Source organism: Mytilus californianus, unplaced genomic scaffold, assembly GCF_021869535.1.
Source record: "Mytilus californianus isolate M0D057914Y unplaced genomic scaffold, xbMytCali1.0.p SCAF_14, whole genome shotgun sequence".
NCBI classification, from domain to species: Eukaryota; Metazoa; Mollusca; class Bivalvia; order Mytilida; family Mytilidae; genus Mytilus; species Mytilus californianus.
This window is the reverse complement of record NW_026262626.1, coordinates 8505704-8530552: the sequence shown is the minus strand read 5'-3', so window position 1 is coordinate 8530552 and position 24849 is coordinate 8505704. Positions and strand designations below refer to the sequence as shown.

The 24849-nt window shown below is 32.3% G+C and overlaps 2 protein-coding genes across 3 annotated transcripts in view; both read left to right on the top strand.

Annotated features, from left to right (window-relative positions):
- The first annotated feature begins 939 nt into the window (after positions 1-939).
- The window catches only part of LOC127724143 (uncharacterized), a 311392-nt gene continuing 287482 nt past the window's right edge, over positions 940-24849 (top strand). Inside the window, exon 1 of the mRNA XM_052231017.1 lies at positions 940-949. The gene's annotated coding sequence lies outside the window, so the exon portion shown is untranslated. The remainder of the gene's footprint in view (positions 950-24849) is intronic.
- LOC127724147 (uncharacterized) lies at positions 6984-23095 on the top strand. 2 transcript variants are annotated; one of them, XR_007992366.1, is made up of 10 exons: positions 6984-7107; positions 10978-11159; positions 12945-13060; positions 15066-15129; positions 17648-17761; positions 18143-18242; positions 18641-18729; positions 19940-20050; positions 21492-21680; positions 22887-23095. XR_007992366.1 is itself a non-coding variant. In XM_052231021.1 (9 exons), exons 2-9 carry the CDS (start codon positions 10995-10997, stop codon positions 23061-23063), a joined length of 936 nt encoding a protein of 311 aa, XP_052086981.1. In that variant the 5' UTR covers positions 6984-7107; positions 10978-10994; the 3' UTR covers positions 23064-23095. The 2 variants fall into 2 exon arrangements, 1 of the variants encoding a protein (XP_052086981.1); XM_052231021.1 differs by lacking the exon at positions 21492-21680.

The window sequence follows — 24849 nt, the reverse complement described above, 5'->3', positions numbered from 1 at the left end:
CCTAAGGTTGCCTGGACCTAAAGACCCATGTGGGTAAAGTTACGGATCGTCTAAAATTTGTACCTAGTGTGGACAAAAGCTTTGCCGTAGGGACTTTTTTATGAATTAAAGTAGGTAGGGGGTTGGGTCACCCTACCCCAACTTTGGACTTCAGTTGCAACCTTAGGCCATTGCCTATCATTTGTGATTATTTGAAAAGTTGTTATAATCTTGGATTCAAAAAATTTTCGTTTAGATTAACCAAAACCTTCAAGTCAATTCATTTCTTTTTCTAGTTGTGAGTCACTCTTACACTAATCACTCTTCCTATCGAAATATAATAAAAAAAAAATACCAGTTTAACGACATATCTTTGAATAATTTAAAAAGTTACTAGTTCTTTGACAAAAGAAGAAAACTGCGTATAATTATCAGCTTTTATTTCAACTGAAATTCTGACAAAAAATTCTTGACGTTCCAAAATCAATCTGTTTTTTTTTCTTTTCTTTTTAAACGCATATATAAGCTAGAAGATTTAATTTTATCGTTACACTTGTTTAGTATGAACTATTGTTATTAATTGTTTCATTATTATAAAGACGACAAACCCATCTCTAATCAGGGAACACTAAAAAGAGAAAGGATTAGATAAAAGGAATTGCAGATGCCAGGCTCTTAAAAAAAGTTGTATTAAATAAACAAAATTAAATTCAATTTTGTCTTTGTGAAAATGAATTGTATTTCGTCTTCCTACTGGAAATGATTGTCATCAGATTTCAAAGGACGTTTCATGTTATTGCAAGTCTTTGGTTTTTAGGTATGATCAGATTGGCGCCTTTTCTTATTGTTCGCTGGCTTATTGTTCGCTAGCTTGGTGCATCTTATTGTTCGCTAGCTTGGTGCATCTTATTGTTCGCTAGCTTGGTGCATCTTATTGTTCGCTGGCTTATTATTCGCTAGCTTGAGTCTGGTATATATTTATGCATAATGTTGAATTATTCCAAAACTACTAAGTTGTTTATCCCCAGGCATAGTTAGCATTTGCAGTATTTGGCACGACTTTTCGGAATCTTTGATTTCCAATGCTCTTCAACTTCGTATTTGATTAAGCTTTCTGTTTTCAAAAATGGTTCGCGCGTCACCGATGAATCTTATGTACCAGAAACTCGCGTCTGGTGTTCTAAATTGAAGCTTGATGTCCTTGACGAGGTCTTTTATTTGTTAGCTGAAATTGAAGTTTAAGTCGGGTTTTGTACTCTTATATCGGTACTTTTTGTCTTTTGTCATTGTTTTTTTTGTGTTGTCTCCGTGATTCAATTTAATAACTAGTGGAGCACTTTTCATCTAAATTTTAGTTTGTTCTCATATTATACTCTTACACCACTATATGCAGTTGATTCAAATTTTTCATCACAATCAAATTAATTAAAATAAATAAAATGAAAAAAACATTAATGCAAAGATTCCTACATTTTTGGTCATTTCAAAATCATGACATTACATATTATGAAGACTTTTGTTTTATGAAAAAGATAAATCTATGATATTTAAACTTGGTAACAGTATCAACCCTTAATATGCAATACAAACAAGACTATTTGTTTCTAGATTTCCAAATATTTTACGCCATATAACATTGCTCGATCTGATGAGTCTTCTTGAGTTGAACACCCTATCCACATTAACCCGTCCACTCCTAGACAAATCATATGGGGAAATGATATCCCTTGTTTACTGGTGTCTATATAATTCGTTAACAATCCACTGATATTGAGAATATGAATCAACGCGTTATCTATGTCGGTTACAACAATAGTATCTGTATTTGTTATCATAATGTCTCCTGGACAAAAACGACAAGAAGTTATGTTATTGTTTCCACTGTACCTCCATTTTATTTTGTTTGGATAACTCAGTGCAGCGACACACCCGTAACCTTCATATGTTTCTCTGTCAATCAAGTAAATATCATCATTGGAAGAGGTCGCGATACGAACAACCAATGAAAACAGTCTCTTTCGTTTTTTGCTGTACTGATATGTATGTATTGTATTCCCCTTTAAGTCCACCACAATAAGTTGTCTACAGCTTTTTGACTTCACGGGGAATGCCTCACCTTTTTCACGAACACCTACTAGAAGGTGTCCAGATGCCGTTATATGAAGAGCTCTTGGAAGTAAAGGAGAAAAGTCAAGAAACTTCCGAAGCGATCCTTTGGAGTTCATCCGTTTAAGGAATGTATCATCAACAAATGACAAGATAAACTCACTTTTCTTAATTTCTGTGATGTCAAAGACTTTGATATTTTTCATTTCACTCTTTACGTTTATCTCGTTTCCGTCCACCTTAATGGTTTGGAAGGATTGTTCACTAGTTTCGTCAATTAAAAGCAAAAGTCCACTTATCGATGCAAACACTTTAGTGACAACGCACACATAAGTGCGGTGTGAGTGAATTACTTCCATCGGTATTTCCGTTATTCTGAAGTCTCGCTGCGTTATTTTTTTCGGCTGTTTTTCACCACCCCTTTTGAACCCCTTCTCCAAAGCATCATGGCTGATAGTTTCGGGTTTTTCTTCATTTTTAATCTTCTTGTTCTTGCCAATCTTGCACTTTCCTTTATCATGATTTTCATTACATAAATAGCATCCATGTACGGAAGCACTTGCTTTCCTTTTGACTGCTAACCTTGTCAACGCCATTTTACGATACCGCTTTACCTTCTATCCAAATGTAAAACAAGGTCATCCGTTTAAGTCTAATAATAGATGTTATCAATGGGTGTGTTCAGAGAACTACCGCCAGGTGACTTGTTAACTATTGACAAAACTATTCACCATTGATACGACAATGCCTTACGGTACCAATGTTAAACAAATTAAAGTTTGCTTTGTCACCATTATTTTAGAGTGAAGTAAAGATTGGTAAGTCACGCCCTAAGAACTATCAAAATGGCAGCAAAATTGCCAACACCAACTGTATAAAACCAGTGACATATATACACATATATATATATATGTCTCTGATAAAACCTTGCAACTTTAGTTTTTCCACTTCAACTTCAAATCCACAATGGGAAAATCTTTAAATTCTTAATAAAACCAAATGATATACAGTTTATTTCTGACAGTAAGTATATACTTATATATAAAATAATGTTGTAGCCATCAAGGCATCAGAAAGCCTAAAGTTGCACTTTTCCAAAAGAGTTTGTACGAAAAAATGCCTACAATTAATATATGGTCAGTTCAATGACTTAAACCGTTTGACATATTTGAGCCTGTTTGTTTATGCTTCACTTCTTCCATATGCTATTGACTCTTTAGACTTTTTATATGCACCTTTGGTTTAGCAGAAATACAAGCCAGAAAAACTAAAGAAAAAAAACCCAACAAAACTACACAAACTGAGAAGATAAAATAACAGAGATCGAGAGAAGACAAAAATGAAACCAGATGGAGATCTTGTCAAATGGCAACTTCAAAGAAAGTTACAACCAGAACCGCCAGAAAATCCAGTTTATTTTGAAATTGTAAATGGGGGAGTTGCTCTCCCAGAAGTTTTATTTACTGCTTAAAATACAACAGAAAAGGATACCAGTAATAATAATGTGTCTGATCAAGAGGATATATGTATCAACATATATGTGTCCAACCATGACGGAGAAATGATAATAAAAGTGAGATTTATGAATGTAAGGCCACAATAACAAAGGAAATAGTTAAATATTTTTGCAGATAGTTAAAACCGCATCTGGTAAAACCTTTGTGATTTCAAAAAAAAATGTGGACAGATGTTTCTAAATGTATGGCCAAAAATAATAGCGCTACTCCCCAAAGTTCTACTCATTAAAAAGAAACTGCAGAAATACATAGCGGACTGCAAAAAAAGGACAAAGTTTAACATAAATTGTTTAAAACTGAATCAATTAGTAAGGATACGTTTGAAACGTCAAACGAAGCCAGACAGTGAGTCTAGAATTGGAAATGCTGAATCCCTAATAAGATAGAACCCTGGCTGAATCTTTGCTTCACTGTTTTAAAAAAGATCAAAACTTCTCAGTACTGTTGCGTCATGGGTACTATCTGGGTTTCTCGTCCACACATAGTTGAACTTCGTCTTTGAGTTACAACATCCGAAAATAATAGAATACATGTAGAACTTTTTTTCTGTTAAAAAAATGCATGTGGCTAGTGTTTGATGATTTATTTTGAATATGGAATCCATCATTAGCACTAATTACATTTTGCAATTGTGATCTTTCGCTAAATTGTATATATGAGTTGAGTGTCCACTTGTTGCATTAAATTCATGTGGGGTACTTTGCCATATTATTACTTCAGGCATCTCAAAGACCATTACTGATGATATTCGTTTTATTTTTGCTTGGTAGCTTTCTTTGATGTACCAAATATGTCTGCCATAGAACGGAAACTCTCCATATTACCAATGATAATGTATCATAGAAACATAACTTACTCTTTTTGTACATTTGGAGTTGGACCTTTCTGTCTATTAAATTCAACTTGACGGGAAATCCCGGGCATGTACTTTCAAATGACTCTCGTGTCAGTATAAAATGCTTTTAAAAATCACAAAGAATTATAACGTGGGAAAGTTATATATAATCCACAGTAATTTTCAATCCTCGGAATAGATTCAGCCGACTTCTTCTTTCTTCAAAGTTGACATTCGTCAGCTCTATAGACATCAAATGGTAGAAAACAATATACATTAACGTACAATGTGCATGTTGTTGTTGTTTGATAATTAGGGTTGGGATGCATTGTATTGATATTTTTAAAATGAAATTTATTGATTCTCATATACGTATAGCTACCACCGGTTACAAAGAATAACATTGATTACTACCAACGGAAATTTTCTGAACGCACCCAATAAATAAAGAAATTATAAATAGATTTAATTTTCTTTTGATGGAAGGGAAGTCTCTGTTCAGTTGTAAACAGAACATTAAAATAGTTATGATATGGTTTTAAAAGTGCAAACAAAATATCATTAATTTTTGAAGTTTAAAATAAATTCAATGCACATTCAAAAATATTCGGAATGAAATCAGAATAAACAAAACAATAAACGATTAAAACACACATATTTCAATTTGAAATAATTAACACAGGCTTGGTGATGGTCTCCTTTTCTACATATCCATTTAATTAAAATCTTTATATTTGGCCTGTAGTAAGTTTAATCTTATTTGATAATAGTCAATACGTGGAAATTGTGTATCGAGAAATCTGAATATCCAAACTTTAAATTTATATATATACAGGGGTGAGGAAATATTTGTTGTGACCACTTGCCCCCGCACAAGTGAAATTGTAAATTTTACTTGTCCAGAAGAAAAGTTACTTGCCCTGATTTCTTATTGAATTTTGGAATGAAGAAGATGTATTTTACTGTAAACGTGTATGTTTCTAAAACAGTTTTGAAACACAATGAAAATGATGTTCTTGGTCTTTGTATGTTAGAATGATGAAAATATAAGCAGAGTATACACCAATGAGATAGATAAGAAACCAACCAAAAAACGACTTTAAACTAAAGAATCTAGAAACTAATTTTGCAATGTTTTTCTATGCCTATAAGCTTACATGAACCTGAGAGATTATATCATGACTTATTGTTTCTTCACACTAAGCCTGTGTTTTAAACTAAATGAGGAGATGAAAACCAAATAATTGAAAATTGTTGTTAAACTGATCCACGACCCCAGATCAATGGGGGGAAAATCGCATAATATTAATGAAACCGCATACTTATTTTTTGTTGCTTGAAAATCAATCTATTCTTGATCATTGATGTTGTTTTACTTAAACATGTTGCTTTTGTTTTGTTATTTGATATTCTTCTTCTTTGATGAATAAATTTTGAGGCCTTTTCTACAAGATTATATAAATTAATAATGTCAAGCAACATCTTTTTAACTTGTCCACGGGCAACAAAGACAGAAAAAAATGCTTGTCCGGTTGGTCAAATGTACGTGTTGGGCGAGTCGGGCATGGCATTTCCACACCCCTGAATATATATGTTAAAAATAAACATATATAACACCTGGGACTATTATACTAGTATAATAGTCCCAGATAACATATTAACAGATTTCATTGTAATAGCTTTAATGTTATTGGTATGGATATGAGCAAAACCACATAAAATAAGTTAAAATATTATAGAATATATTTACTAAAACAATTAAACACAAAAAGGGAGGACTATGACTCTCGAGTCTGTGCATTAGTTGTGACGTTGTGTTCTTGTTTTACTGTACCGTCCATTCACATATACGTCACTTTTAGTTTTAAGCAAAATAACCAAAAAATTGTTATAATATAAGTATAATTCTGTAATATTATTTCCACTGGAAAACAGATTTTTTACAGTTTTTGTTCCTTGCTATCGGAATGAAGGATATAGAATATTTGTTCCAACAGGAACACATATTATGGTATTTTCTATAACAAAGTGTCCAAGGGAACTTATGTTGGGCGGAACAAATATACGTTGACAAGGGTAGGCAGTAGAATTAAGGTCGGTCTTGTTAGAAGCACATTTATTATTTTTAGGTCTTATTCATCTCGGTAGCCTTTCATGACTGACTTTAATCAGAGACATATTTACACATGTATGGGTTTTGCTCATTGCTGAAGTTCGTACGGTACCCTATAGTTGCTGAAATATACGTTATTTCGAATGTAACGGATAGTTAGTTGTCTTAATTATTGAATACTACATCTCCTTATTTCATATTGCTATACAACAAAAAGATTTAAGGTTAGTATTACTTTGCCCATTTTTTTTTAACTGAATTATCTGTACAAAAAAGATAAATTATATAAATGATCGAGGTATCGTGTACGTCTGTCACCTGTATTATCGTTTTTGCTAAATAACACATACCGGTTACTATCGTACACTAATGCACTTGAAATACATTGAAGACTAACTGTTTAATAAATTTACCTGTAATCTCATATATATATTATAAACATGATAAACACACTTCAATATTGAGTGGACACTCTCGTGTCTATACATAAATTCTGAGTAACATGTCAACAAAGATATACATGTACACGCCAAGGAAGTAGTGTGAAATTTTATAAAGTAAGTAAATATATCCAAAATATTGTCACCACTAAAGAACACACTTATTTTACTGTTACTTTATACAGAACAAACGCAGTTTTACGCCATTTTACTGTTTACAATTGATTTTTTCTTTATTTTTACACACTTTAAATAATGAGTGCTGCTGAACCACTGTCCACTAAGCATGATGTCTTGTGGTACCGAAGTCGACACCAGTAAGGGGTCTGTAATTTAGGCTAGTGAAGCTGAGTCCTACTATAAAGACATAATGTAGAATGCATATTATGACTGTTCTGCATTTTCCAAAAGTTTTCACCCCAAGGATTGACTGGTTTATAGAAAAATTTTCATATCTCGATTTATCTCGTCCGACAGTAAAACAATTTCTAAAGTGGGACATTCGTTTGGCTGTTGGGGAGGTATAAATAAGTAGCCACTTTCGGTCGGAATAGAGATGTTTATTGGAGGCACCGGGTGAATGTGAAACTCTCGACTCATTAAAGAGCCAAAGAAACCCTCTTTTTGAGAGGTCTGTAGATCGTCTGTTACAAGGAAAAGTGTGTTTTCCTATCTACTTCAACTTAATTTTCAAAAGGCTGTCCACATTTCTATCTAGTATCAATTTAAGTGATAAGTTTTTTTCGTCCGGAAAATGCATGACGTATTTTCCACAGTGACTGGATATTAAACAAGCAACAATCAATTAATCAAGGGACCCGCAACATTAAGGAATTAAATAAAACTGGTAGTGTCGGTTTCTGTTGATATAATACAAAAATAAGGAGATGTGGTATGATTGCCAATGAGACAACTATCCACCAAAGTTCAAATTAAGTGTATTTAAGCAATTATAGGCAACCGTACGGCCTTCAAAAACGAGACAAAATCCATACCGTATAGTCGGCTATAAAAGGCTCTGACATAAACAAATATAAAACTTTCTTCATTCAAAGGAAAAGCCTCACAAATAAATTCTATTTATGCATAATATTTGCTAATACCAGTAAAAGTATAGACTGTTCATTTGCAATTTAGACTCCTTATCAACCTTTAAAATGTAAAATACTTATATCAGTATTGCTCAAATGAGAAAACTAACGGTCTAATTTATAACAAAAGAATTTACGAAAAACAAATATGAAGGACGTGAACCAACGACAACCACTGAACTACAGGTTCATGACTTGGGACAGGCACATAGAGAATGTGGCGGGTTTAAACATATTTATGAGCGCTCAACCCTCACCTTAACCTGGACAGTGGTGTAACAGCACGACATAAGAACCAACTATAAAAATTAGTTGAAAAAGGCTTAACTCATCAGATCGATACAAAGAAAACCATAAAACAAAAACATAGACGTGGCTGGGTATATATCCATCCATAATCCCTAACAACAAAAAAGACACTAAGTACATATCTGAGAGTACTCGCAGTTACTGACAGATAGTCCAAAGCCAATAGCAACTAATAAAAAGAATCATGTATCTAAGACTAAAATATCAATCAGTACACATTCAACATTCAATGGATTTAGTGTAAAGACATCATTAACAGTCAGAGAAAAACATGACCTTGTGCAATGCCAAAATATAGGTATCAACAAATTGTTTTATCGTGAAAGTAGATATGTGTAATATTTAGTATGGTTTTAATTTACTGGTGACAAAATCGATATTTATACCAATAAAACAATATTCAAAGATTTAATTACAGTGTTGAATAGGTAACATTTTAGAATAAGTTTATTTTAAGGATTGATAAGTTTACCCGGATCGTATCTACATTTCCAGGCTCGGTTAACAACATGATTTTATTGATTGATTGATGACTAATTAACCTCCAGTGGTAAATAGACTCATCATAGATACCAGGATTTAAATTTTGTATTTGCGCCAGACGCGCGTTTCGTCTACAAAAGACTCGTCATTAACACTCGAATAAAAAAAAGTTAAAAAGGGCAAATAAAATACGAAGTTGAAGAGCATTGAGGACCAAAAATTCCTAAAAGTTTTGCCAAATACATCTAAGGTAATCTTTTACATTTTTTATCTTCTTCCTCTGCATCGAGTGTGATACAATATTTTTCCTCTAGAAACATTTTTTTTTTCTTCTAATTTTTACTTTAAAATGCGAGGCTTGTTTTGAGAATTTAAAAATACAATTAAATTGTCGAGGGGGGGGGGGGGGGGGGGGGGGGGAGGGTGGAGATTCGTGTTCTACGAGATTTGGTGGTGGAAACTATTTCTCGAATGATACTTTCTTCATGATGTGCAAAAACATGTTTTCTTTCTATATCACTTCATCAGACATGGTCCCCTTTTTCCTTACGTCACAGTAGAAAAAAAAATATAGATTCGATTGTTAGTTACTTAACGTCCATTGGCAAATATTTCATGCATGTTGAGGACGAGAACAAATTAACAATAAATACAATAGTTAGGTCTTGTAATTGAGGCCATCAGGGATGAAGGTTGATGAAATTTCGACTGTAACTGGAATATGAGGGTATATTGGATTAGGACAGAAACTTTGCCTTACAACAGGCCACCTACGAACCCCTCAATGGGTTGTTGCAAGGGTTATAAACATGCAGAGAGCGTGTCATTCTCTCTACACGAGGCATCAGATTTCTGACATTCTGACCGGACGTGGCTGCGTACTTGTACATCCCGCACAGCCAAACGGAAGCCCCACTTTGGCAAGGGTTTTACTGCCGGTCGGAAGAAGACTTGTAGAACCCACATTTCTATTCTCCAGTCACCCTTGCTGATGAGGAAAGCTAGAATGTGTTTTCTTATAATTGAATTTACATAATAAAGAACCGAGATCAAAAGGACCATGTTTATTACCAATATGAAATATTCAAACAGTCAAGTGAAGGTATAGGTCGGCTAAGAATTAGTGCTAGCATCGTTTTGTAACAGTCGATAGAGAGAAATATCACCTAATATTTTGATGGGTCCCTAAAAGAAATTAAAAAGAAGTAGAAACAACGCAACTGTCATCCGGTTGGAGACAAATGAGGTAACGGTAGTCAAGTATTACGAACAGTTCGAGAAGGTTCTGGTATCAGATCAAGAGTTATAGGATCATTAGTATAGCGTTAATTGTTATTTATCATGATTTTAATTCAGGGCAACATATACATGTATATGACGGCTTCAATATGGACAAACACGCGTATTTAAAATTTCATTTAATTTTAGTAATGTTCCCCCTAATAAATCATAAATTTTCTGTGTAGTGTTTTGTGAGTTTAACTTATTATTTGTCTTTTGTTGTTTTCTCTTTTGGTCGTGGTGTTGTCTTCTTTATACTTTTTGAATGCCCTCTCTGTTTACGGATGAAAATTCTTTACTTCAATATCAATATGATATCTTACATCATTTGCAACTATTGAAAACAAAAACACAATATACATTTTTTCAGCGCCTGTGAGCTAGTGGACACACATAGTTAAATACCAAAGGTTTTCAACTTCATATCAGAAAAAAAACAGTAAATTTATACAAGGAACACATTTATTAATTAATAGTTGGTTAGTTGCTTTAATTTTAAAAGGATCAAAACAAAACAGAAAGAAGATATCATGTGGGCATTTGAAATTCACAGGTAAAAAAATCAAGGAAAGGACAAACAACAATAACAAACATATTTTACACGTAAGACACGAACCCCAAAACACCAGAGATGAACTCTGATGCTACAGAATATTAAGCAGTGGCAACCGTCCGAACGAACACCTTAAATGTGGAAACAGTTTTAAAATGTTCTTACCTTTAAACATCACGAATCAAAACATGCATGCCAGAAAGTTTTGCGGTGTTATTAGAATTAACAAACCTTCGAAATTGTGATATGTTTGTATTGTTTGTATTGCAGACTTAAAGCAATAAAAAATGTCTTCAATACCTGTGATAGATTTCCAAAAATATGGGCTTTATATAGAGAAGGCAGATTCTGTACCTAGGGAGGACTTGAAGGAGTTAGGAGACCAGATGTGTGAAGCTCTACAGAATATTGGATTCTGTTATTTGAAAAACCACGGAGTTCCTGATGCACAGGTACATTATGTTTTAGCTCACCTGGCCCAAAAGGGCCAAGTGAGCTTTTCTAATCATTTGGCGTCCGTCGTCCGTCGTCGTCGTCGTTAACTTTTACAAAAATCTTCTCCTCTGAAACCACTGGGCCAAATTAAACCAAACTTGGCCTAAATCATCCTTAGGATATCTAGTTTAAAAAATGGATCCGATGACCCCGCTCATCAACCAAGATGGCTGCCATAGCTAAAAATAGAACAAAGGAGTAAAATGCAGTTTTTGGCTTATATCTCTGAAACTAAGGCATTTAAGGCAAATCTGACACGCGGTAAAAATGATCATCACGTCAAGATCTATCTGCCCTGAAATTTTCCGACGCACCAGGCAACCAATTGTTAGGTTGCTGCCCCTAAATTGGTAATTTTAAGGAAATTTTGCAGTTTTTGGTTATTATCTTGAATATTATAATAGATAGAGATAAGCTGTAAACAGCAAAATTGTTCAGCAAAGTAAGATCTACAAAAAAGGCAAACATGACAAAAATTGTCAATTGACCCAATAAGGAGTTATTGCCCTTTAAATTCAATTTTTCACAATTTTTCGTAAATTTTTGTAATCTTTCACAAAAATCTTCTCCTTTGAAACTACTGGGCCAAATTCAACCAAACTTGGCCTAAATCATCCTTATGGCTTCTAGTTTTAAAAAATGTATCCGATGACCCCGCCAATCAACCAACATGGCGGTCATGGCTAAAATAGAACATGGGGGTAAAATGCAGTTTGGCTTATATCTCTGAAACTAAAGCATTTAAAGCAAATCTGACATGAGGTAGAAATGTTCATCAGGTCAAGATCTATCTGCCATGTAATTTTCAGACGCATCAAACAACCTGTTGTTGGATTGCTGCCCCTAAATTGGTAATTTTAAGGAAATTTTGCAGTTTTTTGTTATTATCTTGAATATTATAATAGATAGAGATAAACTGTAAACAGCAAAAATGTTCAGCAAAGTAAACTCTACAAATAAGTCACATGATCAAAATTGTCAATTGACCCCTTCAGGAGTAATTGCCTTTTAAAGTAAATTTTTCACAATTTTTCGTAAATGTTTGTTATCGTTTACAAAAATCTTCTCCAGTTAATCTACTGGGCCAAATAGAATTAAACTTAGCCACAATTTTCAATAGGGTATCTTGATTTAGAAATGTATCCGATGACCCTGCCATCCAAACCAACATGGCCGCCATTGCTAAAAATAGAACATAGGGGTTTACTATAGAAGTCTATGGGAAAATTGTAAAAAAACAATTTCAAATGTTCACAACTTGAAAACTAATTTAAATAATGATAAGGGGTCTTCAGTAACTATTGTAGGACTACAATGGGATGACCTGCTTTTAATTTAACTACTGGGCCAAATTAAACCAAACTTGGTCTCAATAATTATTGGGGTATCAAATACTATTTATTATGATTTTAACTTTATTTTTCATGATTTCCAAAACCACAGTAGATACAGGTGAGCGACACAGACTTGAGAGCCTCTACTTGTTCTCTCTAAAAGCAACTTATGATAATTGTAGGTGTTTCTCCAGTGTTAATTCAAACACCACAATAACAAATAAAAACGACAACAACAACAACAACAACAACAAAAAGTAATTTTTAAGACATTACAGTATCTTGTTGATACAAATTTCTTTATCAACTCTGTTTTAATCAATAAAAGCTAAAATCAAAATTTACATTAAAAGTAGATACTAATATGAATTAGATGTACATTAAATTTGATTTAAAATATTATTATAGTTGAAAGAAGTATTGGAATTGTCAAAAAAATTCTTCAGTCAGCCATTAGAAGAAAAAGAAAAATGTGCCAAACCAGATGAAGGTTTTGACGGATGGATCGGATTAGAGAAAGAAAAGTTAGATTTTTTTTTTAAAGGAGTAGGTCCGGTAAGGGCCGATTTTGGCCTCAAAATTCAAGTTCATCTGATGAAAGATTTTGGACACTTTTTAAACACTTACGTGTCTACTTCAGTCAATTCAATCAGTTTATGTGAAAGATTTGAACTGATTTAGTCATTAAAGACGCTCAAATTCAAGCTTAAATATGAAAAATCTATCAAATATGCCATAATATGTCACTTTTCAGATGGTTTTTGTCAAAAATGAAAGTGGCCGCATCCGTGTTCATTCTCAACCTTTATATATGTTATGTATTATCATCAAATACAACTTACATTTAAATATTAAGAATGAACACAAATGCGGCCACTTCCATTTCAGACGAAAACCGTCTAAAAATTAACCAAAATGCAAAAATTTCGAAGATTTCAGTAATTTAGCATGACTTAATGATGCTAGTACCCGATACATGTGCATTGTATTGTCAAAAACAGCCCATATTTATGTAACAGAATTATTCTTCTTTCCAATAAATAGCTAAAAATTTACATTTTAACAATTTTGTAAAACTGCTATATTTGGGGGCCAAAAAGGGGTCTTACTGGGCCTACTCCTTTATACGAAACAACGAACTATGATATTTGCTGTATCTAATTAATAAAAATTTACCTTTATTAAAACAATGTATTATACAAAAACATGAGAGTGGGAAAAATATCTAAACTAATTTCTATGATTCTGTTCTACTTTCCTTAAAATGTATGTTAAGATTATTTTTTACGTGTATTATATTTCAATTGTACAAACAAAATTAATTTTCCCTTGGCGATTGAAGAGTAACAGGGATATAACACTTTAAATATGGTTGCCTTCATCTCTCCTATCCGACTGTATGACTTATGCTGATTGGGGCTTGAAGGTGGGGCTATCTGCAATGCAACTAACCATTGCGACACCTCTTCGGGGGATCTGCTGAAGACAATATGGTATTTAACAATATTTCTAACATGCTCTCTTGTGCGGTTGGGTAGCAGTTGAAATGTCCCAATCTCTATCCCGATCAACCCACTTTGCAGATTCCATTTAAACTTTTTATTGTTTAAATAAACTCATCATAGATACAAGGATTAAAATTGTGTACGCCAGACGTGCGTTTCATCTACAAAAGAGGTACAAAAATAATCAATCAATTATTTGAGCTCACCTGGCTTGAAGAACCAGTGAGAGCTATTGTCATCACTTTGGGTCCGTCGTGCGTTTACAAAAGGTTTCTCCTTTGAAACTACCAAAATCAAAATAAGAAGATGTGGTACATGTATGATTGCCAATAAGACAACTCTCGACCAAGACCAAATGACATAGAAATTAAGCCTATTGCAGTTAAAATTGGTCACACTAATCCTTAAAGTATTTAAGTTAACATAAGTTAAGTTGTATCCAATAAATACGCCGGTCAACCAACATGACTTGTCTTTTTTGTGAAAACGATAGTAAATAGAGAGAAACTATAATCAGTACAAATGTTTGGCAAAATAAGTTTTGCAAGTCAACACGACCGAAATCCCCAGTTGTCTCCTTATAGGTGGTTTTGCCTTTCAATGATATTTTTGTATGTGTTGCTTTTTCAACGAAAACTATAAACAGCAAAAAATGTAAATATGCAAAAAAAAAAAAAAAAAATGAACGATACAGACTATTTGGCCTCTAGTTTTCAAGTTTCGATATCTTTAGGTCAGTTATAAGCGATAATTTTTTTATTTTATTTGATCCAACGTTTTGGTTGTTTGTTTAGGGAAAATATAGAGGTTTCTGAAATGCGGAGTAAAACCTTCTGGCTAAAATCTGACCCATAAATAAGCTGCTTATAACTTTATCACACAACAGGAACATTATTCATAAAGTAAATGAAAGTAATATTTAACTATATATACGCCGGGACATTTGTAATGGTTGATGAGCTGGACAAATTTTTAGGTACAATTGTAATTTTCCTCTTCAAGTTATATAAGATGTCTGTTTCAGACTGAATTTAGAGAGACCAGAAGGAGATTATAAAGAAACCTATAACATTACTCCAATATGCGAAGTAAGTAATATAAATAGATCATTGAATGATGGTTGGATAGATGGAGGCCTGCATCTATACACAAATGCACAGATGAATGAATTAATACATGTGCATTGATATATAGCTGCTTGAATGTTTTGTCTTTTATTGTCGAGCCTGCGAAATTTATTTTTCTAAAGCGAGACAAAGCGATCCGATTCCGTCGTCGGCGTCGTCGTCGTCAACATTTAGGTTCAGTCTGTGCTTACAGTTTTTTTAGACATCAATAACTTTGTCAAGTCTACATGGAATTTTATGAAATTTGGACAGAAGCTTGTCAATGACCAAAATACTGTATCAAGAGCAAAATTTTGAAAATATTTATTTTCATTAGTACGTATTTTACTGATAAATGGCCATAGTTTTTTTTACAATTAACATTCAGGTTCAGTCTGAGGTTAAAAGTTTTTTAGACATCAATAACTTTGTCAAGTCTACATGGAATTTTATGAAATTTGGACAGAAACTTGTCAATGACCAAAATACAGTATCAAGAGCAAAATTTTGAAAATATTTATTTTCATTAGTACGTATTTTACTGATAAATGGCCATAGTTTCTTTTACAATTAACATTCAGGTTCAGTCTGTTGTTAAAAGTTTTTTATACATCAATAACTTTGTCAAACCTACATGGAATTTTATAAAATTTGGACAGAAGTTTTTTTATGACCAAAAGCCAGTATCCAGAGCAAAATTTTGAAAAATATTGATTTTTATTTTTCCTTTTTTTACTGATAAATGGACTTATTTTTTTTTACAGTTAACAAGTAGATACAGTTTGGGTTAAAGTTTGTTACACATCAATTCCTTTTCAAACCTTCATAGAGTTTTATGAATCTTTGCCAGAAGCTTCTGAATGATTGAGAGATAATGTCTGAAGCAAACCTTATATTTGTTTTCATTTTTAGTATTTTTCTGATAGATGGACTTCGTTTTTACAGTTAACATTTACAGAGAGTCAAGGATTAAATCTTTTTGACTTGATAAATTTGGAAACCTTCATGGATTGTTATGAAACTTGGACAGACGCATATCTTAAAGTCCAAGAAATAGCATATAAAAAATAAAGTCTGATTTTTTTTAAAATTCTGAATTTTACCAATAAATGGACTCACTTTTAAGTAAACATTACACTTTTACACTGACAGCAGCAATCGCAGGCGAGACACGGGGTATGCGGAGTCCCTTACGATTTTTTTATTACTACATAAAATCATCAGAGGCAAGCCACCTAAAATAATTTTTTATCTATCTACATAACTTTTGATACATTTGGAACCCCACCAAATGTGTACTTATTAATACTATGAACAACACGACTGTTCCCCCTTGCGTAGCAGGATCTGCTTACCCTTCCGGATCCCCTGAGATCACTGAAAGCTTTTGGTAGGGTTCGCATTGCTCAGTCATTAGTTCATCTTTGTTGTGTTATTTTTGTGTTTGTATGTTTGCGTCTGCAGTCATTGCTGACGTTTTTGTGTCACATCATTATTCAGCAGCTTGCATTGCTAAATTTTCAGTCGTAAATGTATTTTGGTGTTAGGACGCATGCAACACTTTGAGTGAAGACGTGAAGACAATATGTCCACTTTTATCTATACTTTTAGGCTTCGTTTAATCCGAAATTTTATATATAAAGTGATCTACATGTACATTCACTATAGCTTGTTATAAGTATGTGTCTTGAGAAGAATAGCACAAACTAGGCCACCGCTATTATGTTGCGCAACATCGACTATAATTTTAGTTTATCGACCGAGTTAAAATACCAGATAGAGTATCAGACACAATCTCCATATGTAGTACTTTTTTTTACATCAAGTGCAGATTTTAGATACCAAGAAACCTGCAATTATATAACATTGTTTAATATATTATAACAGCGTTTGTCAAAACTTTTGTCACAGTATTTTAGGCCTCGTAAAGAGATAACATCCAAGCTTCTTTCACTACAAAATGTATCTTATCGCTGTTACATCATTGCAAAGGTGTGCAAAAAGTATATATAAGCAACACCTAAAAGTTTTAAGTTACTTTGGAAATAATTTAAGAATATTGTCGGTAAATTTACGAACTTAAAGCACGATAAAAATGTTTCATTTAATTTCTTTTTGTGTTAACTTTTGTATATTAATCTTCTTTGACCTCGCAGGACCTTTTCTGTATTAAATCTTCGCGGAAGCGCAGCAGCTGATATTATTTAAGAAGCCCTGATTTTAATCTTATCTGCTGATTAGGGATTTTTTATTTGCCGTTAGAATCACTGAACATTCTTGATGCACATTGTTTTCTCGTTTGTAATACTTGTGTCAAATTATTCAGATCAGAAATACATATTTGTTCTTCGTTTGGCCTTTCAACTTTTTTATTCGGGGATCACTGATGAGTCATTTGTAGACGAAACACGCGTCTGGTGTGAAAATATATATGACTTGTATCTTTGGTGAGTTTATGTTAATTCTTCTATTTTTATTATACTTCATTTTCAAATTTCAGGTATGGCCGACCAATATACCAGAATTTGAGACAGTTTTAATGGATTTCTTACGAAAATGCATAGAACTAGCTTTAAGAGTTTTTGATGTTATCTCCGTTGGTTTGAATTTAGAGGTAATTGATATGACATAAAACATTTTTTTTTATTGTTTTAATATTATTATACACGTATATTACATTTTTGATTATAATACTTAATAATATTAAACAATACAAACTATTTTAGTAAAATTCTACATTTGTATACGGTTTACCCCAACTTCAGTAGTATGTATTGGATCTTTATTTTTTCTGTTATATTTTTCCTTCAAACAGTCCATATCATATTAATCTATCTGTTCATCTTTCCACCATTAGGTTTAAGTTTTTCGTTTTTAAGCTAGTTTACCATGAAGTGTCAACAAATTGAAAGTTTGTTCATGTTTATACTGATGTTTCCTTTTTACAATCCTGTCTCCAATTACAGAGAACAATTATACTTTTCTTTCATTATAGGACAAGAATTTCTTTCGAAACTGTCACAAATTAATTGGACAAAGAGGAAATGTCACTGCTCTTAGAAGTTTGTTTTATCCGGCTATTCCAATGGAAAAAGGTAGATTATTCCGTAGTGTCAATAAAATGTTTAACAGTTTATATGAATAAAAGGAGGCATGAGGATACACGCCAATGAGACAGATATTCAACGACACATACACAAAACAGTTAGAAGAATACTTAGACAGCTTTCACATGTTTATTTTAACTTGGATGAAGAGTTGTCTCATTGGCACTAATACCGCATCTTCCTATATCTATTAACATAATATTAATATTATGATTACAAAAAAATTATACCAAAATTATTTGTCACGTAAAATTAAAATTTATATATTATTCCGTTTCTTGATATAGAATTGTTATGTTTCAATTTGTTGTGTACTAATTTAATTCACAAGAACATTGTACATTTTCCAATTTCTAAACAAGAGATTAAATCAGCATTGTTTGCAGAAATAATGGAAGGCCAAGTAAGATGTGGTGAGCATTCAGACTATGGTACACTAACGCTACTATTCCAAGACCTCATCGGTGGATTGGAGGTAAATGAATACTTACTGTATATATTTTTCCTAAATAAATTTAGATATTAATTATATATATTTAAATAAACACAAACTAGAGACTAATAACAAAAAAAGAAAACGTCATTGTAAGACAAGCTAGGTAACTTCAGGGTTACAAATGTCAATTAATTAATTTTGTATAGTGTCACTGGTGAAGCAAAATATTCTTCCCCTTCCGGAACACCTGGTTCTATCCCGTTTTTGTAGGGTTTATGTTGCTCAACAATTTAGTTTTCAATACAGTATTTTTTTTAACTACTGTGTTTTTTATGAACTTTATAGATCATTGTAAAACCGTCTTGACTTTTTTCTTTAGCTTATGATTTTTGATTGGTTCCTTGGTTCAATTTTCTCTCGTTTTTATAAGAGATATTGGGAAAAGCAGGTATTTTCACTGTAAATGTTTGTTTGGGATACATATGCATATTTTCATTCAATAAGGTCTACTTATTACCTGATCAAATGTTCTTAATCTTACAGCTAACGTATGATCATCTGCTCATTTCAAATCATACTTTAGGGACTACGAACTCGGCCAGACTGATGTACTCACAGAAATTTGAATGGCCGATCTCGGGAAAACTACTTACTGAACTATAAATGATTCTAACCTAAAACAAATATCCATAAACAAGTCAGCAACTTGACCACGGACATTATCTCCCTTTTTCATAGTTTTTATTCGAAAATAACAAATCTGTAATTATTAACTTCATGATACGTACAAATTCATCAAGTTGTAACGGGAAGTGCTTGAAATTACTAAGTTTAAGAAATTATATATATATAACTATGATTATATACTACATCAGACATTTGTATCACACTTTTCCAAATAATAGGACAGAACCCTTGAATGCAATCGTAAGAAATTAGGTATAATTAATAAAAAGATCAGAAATACATTTATTTTTCTAATTCTTTGTAGTTTAACCCTTACCCGAGCGGTTTTTATTTGTTGTACGATTAACACACGTATTCTTCTTTTCAGTTTTCATTAACTTATCAATATTAAGTTCAATTTTCTCTGCCAGTCTCTAATTTTTCGTTATGTTTTCATTAATAAAAGATAAGAAAAACTCTGTTCTATAATACACGAAAGTTTATGCAATCTGTATCAAAACCAAATCAACCAGCAGAGGCAAATTGTATACGTACATGTATATTTTTTTCTTGTCAAATACAGGTAAAAACACGTGATGGGAACTATATTCCAGCTACACCAATTTCTAGTACCATTGTTGTAAACATTGGGGATATGATGCAGAGATGGACGGCAGATAAACTTATTGCAACGGTAAAGTTTAACTTCTTTTCTAAATGTACATGTGGCAGCATGACTGTATGTTTGTTAATTTTATATTTTTGTATATATTTCTTAATGTTTTTATTTTTTGTATGATTGGCTTATGTTTTGTTTCGTTTTTGTTTCTCTATGGGTGTAAGGGGCTGTTCTGCCTAAAAGATTTTGACCACATATATACAGCTTAATATATGTATTTTGTATGTTAAAATGTTTGTGTCGTACAAGAACACGTCAACTCATTGCAGTATTCATACATGATACGATAACACAGAAAGACAGTGTGAATAAAATGGACAGATGCCACAGTTTTGACGATATCAACCAGTCAAAGTGCGCTACTGCACGCTCTTGAAAATGTCAAGAACTCAAATTGTTACATTTGTAGGTTTTGAAGTTTAGTATGAGTAGTTTCGTAATTGACTGAATCGTTTTACATTCTTTTGTCTCCATCTACTATAGATCTATAGTTCAATCATACAATAACGTAAAATATCCGATATTTTAAAAGGAAGAACGAAATCTGACAAAGAAAAAGAAATAGGGATTTCAAATGTCTATTGCAAAACGATTACCAAAGTTGAAAACAATTTACAAGATAACTTTTTTGTCTTCCAAAATACTTTTTTGACAGTAAATTAGTATTCTAATATAAACAAAACCAAAGCTACATGTTCAAAAACATGAATGTATACTTTCAACTTCAACTTTATTTGATCACTCAGACACATTACATACGTGTAACAAGGGGAATACAATATTTACTTATATACAAACAATACAAAACAATGGTTGGTATGGAAAAAAAAAGAGAATATATTATTATACAATCAATTCACAAAATGTTTATAAGTTTACTAATAAACAGTGATAACTTTTTTTTTAAACTTTTACGTTACATAGTGATAATAAGCCTATCATTTTTTGATAACATGGATATCTAGTAAAGTAAATAGGAATATGTTTATTTCGTATGTCTACCATTGTCGGAAACAGACATTCAAAAAGGTAATGAAATTCAGTGCCAATTCCTATATGACATATTCTTTCTTCTTTTTTTCTACATAGAAAAAGAGGCTCTAGATATTGTATCGAATGCCTAGATAACTAACTTCAATAAGAAAACTGGATCACCTGTTGGAAAAATTGTTTAGTTTTGATTTTTGTTCTACAACGTGTTGGTTGTTGTTTGTAATGCATGTTGCTGTAGTGTCTGTTAGTTTTGAACTTCTTAGAATATTTTTGTATTTACTATTTTAATATGATAGCTCAGTCACCATATCGAAAAGTTTTGATTTAAGCTTTTGTCATCATTTTCTATTTGCCGTCAGAAACATTTTAGGTCATATGATATACAATTCTTCTGAATATACATGAAACACTTGCCACTGGACATGAAGCAAACTTCAGTCAATCGATTAACTTTTATTGACAGAAACATCGTGTTTTAATTCCGAAAGAATCAATAAAACGACAGAGTCGACAGTCTGCAGCTTAAAAAAGCCTTTGTTTGTTGTCCCGGATTCATTTCACGTCATCACGTGATTGGACGATTCTGAGAAATACCCTTCTACCACTTGTATTGATTATCTCTATGGAAAGTTTCATGAAAAATTCTAAATTGGTATTAATTTTTTGCAATATTTTATATATCTAACTTAATGCTTTGCTTGGTATTGCTAGAAATTTGCAAATCTGTAATTCGTTTATTATTCAAAATTAACGCAAAATACATAAAAGATGATAAATTTCGTAAACACTATGTTAATTGTGAGTCTATTCCAAGATCCATTGTAAACTCCAGTCGCTTTTACTTGTGAACTGTTGTTTTGAACAAGTTTACCAGATTCAATATTCCAACTGTGTCAGAACAAGATTTTTTCGACTTTGTTTCGATATGATAAAAATATGACGAGTTCGTGATGGCGGCTGTTTAACATAACCGATCGAGTAGCTGTAGCTAAGAAGAAAATATGTGATTTGTGTATTTACTTCATTTGCATGTTCGCTTCCAGTGTAGCAACCTTGAACTTTGTTTTATGAAAACTCCTAATAGCATAGCGCAGTGATTAAATTTAGCAATGGCTATCTTTAATGCTTTCAAGCTTTATTCTTCCTACAACTTTAAACTTCAGCTCTACCGAACCTTTATGATTATTGCAAACACTTAACTTAAAATTCAAACACGATATGTGTGTGTTTTATTTTTTGCTGTTTTTTTGTTGTTGTTTTGTTCTTTTTATTCTTTTTAATCGGATGGGGTAATATTTTTATTGTTGTTATTATTATTATTATTATTTTCTTTTTGAATGGTCAAAAAATATCAAAAACAAATATGTACAAAGTTAAAAAGTACAATTTTTTTTCTGTAATAATGCTTTGGTAAGCATCAAAGGTTTATAATATGGGTCAGTTAAAATTATTGACGGACATTACGGTAAAATCTACGGAATCCGACCAAAATCGAAAACTTAATCAAAACAAAAAAAAATGCAATCTCGAGTTTAAATATATTGTCATAAAAAGGAGTTATGATTTAACGAAACAAAAGTGTTATAGCACTAAGACAAAAATATAAATATTTTCTTTCACTTTGAAAAGTAATTTCAGACGAAAATTATACAAGAGAATAAATATTTTAAAAGGATAAAATCAATAGTAAATAAGAAAATTTTTATGAAAGCATTTTATCTTTTGAATTTTATAGATATTGTGTATTGAACAAGGAATAATTTTGAAAACTTTCAACCTTAAACATATAGATGTTTAGAAGATATTAAGTGTATCTAAATTTGCCGAAGAATATTTAAGGATAAATATGTATTTTCAGAGACACCGAGTTCTTATTCCGGGAGAGGAAATCCAAAAGAGGAGAGATCGTCAGTCCGTGGCTTTATTTGTTTTACCAGACGATGATGCAATAATCCGGTGCCTGGACAACTCGAACAAATATGAACCAATCACAAGTCATAATTATTTGAATATGAGATTTTTTGAAAAATTTTAATAATCACTCCAATAAAATCATACTAACATGAAGTTTACTTGTTTTTATTCAACCGTCAACAAGGAATTGTACGTATTGTTATAGCAAGCATTAAGCCAACATCTTTATGTGAATATGTCCGACTGAATCTTAAAAAGTTTGCTTAAAAACTAGACAGTTATTGAAACAAGAAAAAGAAGTTGAAAATAGTGAGAACAAAATAAAACCAAGGTTATTCAGAAATATGTGAGAATAAACCACCGATATATACACAAATACACAAACACAGATTGGTCATTTAATTTATATTGACGTTTTATAAAAAAAAATACCACTGATGCTACGGATCTTTAGCTACGGATATGACTCAATAATAGTAAACTAATCTAGTGTTTGTAGCTTCATTTTTTTGTGTAACGCGAAGTGTTTAAAAAAAAAAAAATACATGCATATGGACGTTTTATGATCTGAAGGTGCTAGTATTCAATACATGTCAGTTTTGATTCAAACCATTTCATAAATTAATTTATTATAATAATTATAAGCGCAACTTTATTTTTATAGAATGCAATATTCAACGCAGACACAAAACGCTTTTTACAAAAGGGCAATCCCCCTTAATTCAAAAGAAAACGTTTGAACTGATTTTTGTAGTGTTTGAACTGATGTTTGTAGTTTGTTCTTATGTTGTGCCGTTACAAATATTTCCCAGGTTAGAGGTACGGTTGAGCGCCCGCAAAAATATTAAACCCCGCCAGATTCTGTATGTGCCTGTCTAAAGTCAAAAGCCTGTTATTCAGTGGTTGTCGTTTGTAACTGTACGTCATATTTGCTTTTCGTTTATTGTTTTGGACATAAATCAAGCTATTAGTTTTCTCGTTTGAATTGATTTACATTTTTTCATTTCGGAGCCTTTTATAGCTTGCTATGCAGTATTGGTTTTACTCATTGTTGAAGTTCGTACGGTGAAATTTAATTGCTAACGTGTACATCATTTGGTCTCTGATGGAGAGTTGTCTCATTGGCAGTCATACAACATCTTATTTCTATATTAGATAGCATGTAATGCAGTGGTTGTTGGTTGCTGTCATATTAGCTTTTCGTTTGTTTTTTTTTTTTTATCATAAACCAAGACGTTGGGTTTTTCGTTTGGATTGTTTAATGGCCTTTTAGCTGACTATACGATATGGGATTGACTCATTGTTGAAAATCGTACGATGACAACCATTTCATTTGGATTCTGGTGAATACATGTAGTTGCCTCGTTGGCAATCCTACCACTAAAACATCTTTTATTTTTATATCGAACAGAATAACTAAAATATTCTGAGATCGATTTGCTAAATGATTTCAAAATGTTTTATTTTAGCATAAAAATTAAATTAACCGAGTCAAACATCTCACAGCAGTCTTCTCCTCAATGATAAGGACATTGAACCTAATTTTTACACCTGAAAAGATTACTACCTACACCACGTTTGCATGCGGCGGCCGCCGAAATAAATCTTGTATTTTACAGTGAAATACAGGATTTATTTCACCACGTGACATTGGTTTATATTTGACTTGGAAATGAAGGTACAATTTAATTTTCACTCAACTGACGTAATACAACAATAGACGTGGTTGTGCCATTGTCAACAAGCTTGCGTCATAAACACAACCTGTTCTTCATAAAGTACGATCGTACTAGTGTGTTCATGATTGTCATGTTGGCTGTAGGAGAGTGCCAAACTCCTAGGTTATAGAAATATAAGGGTATGTATTTCATGATTTGTGAAGAGTAAGCTCACTGGAAGCTGATATT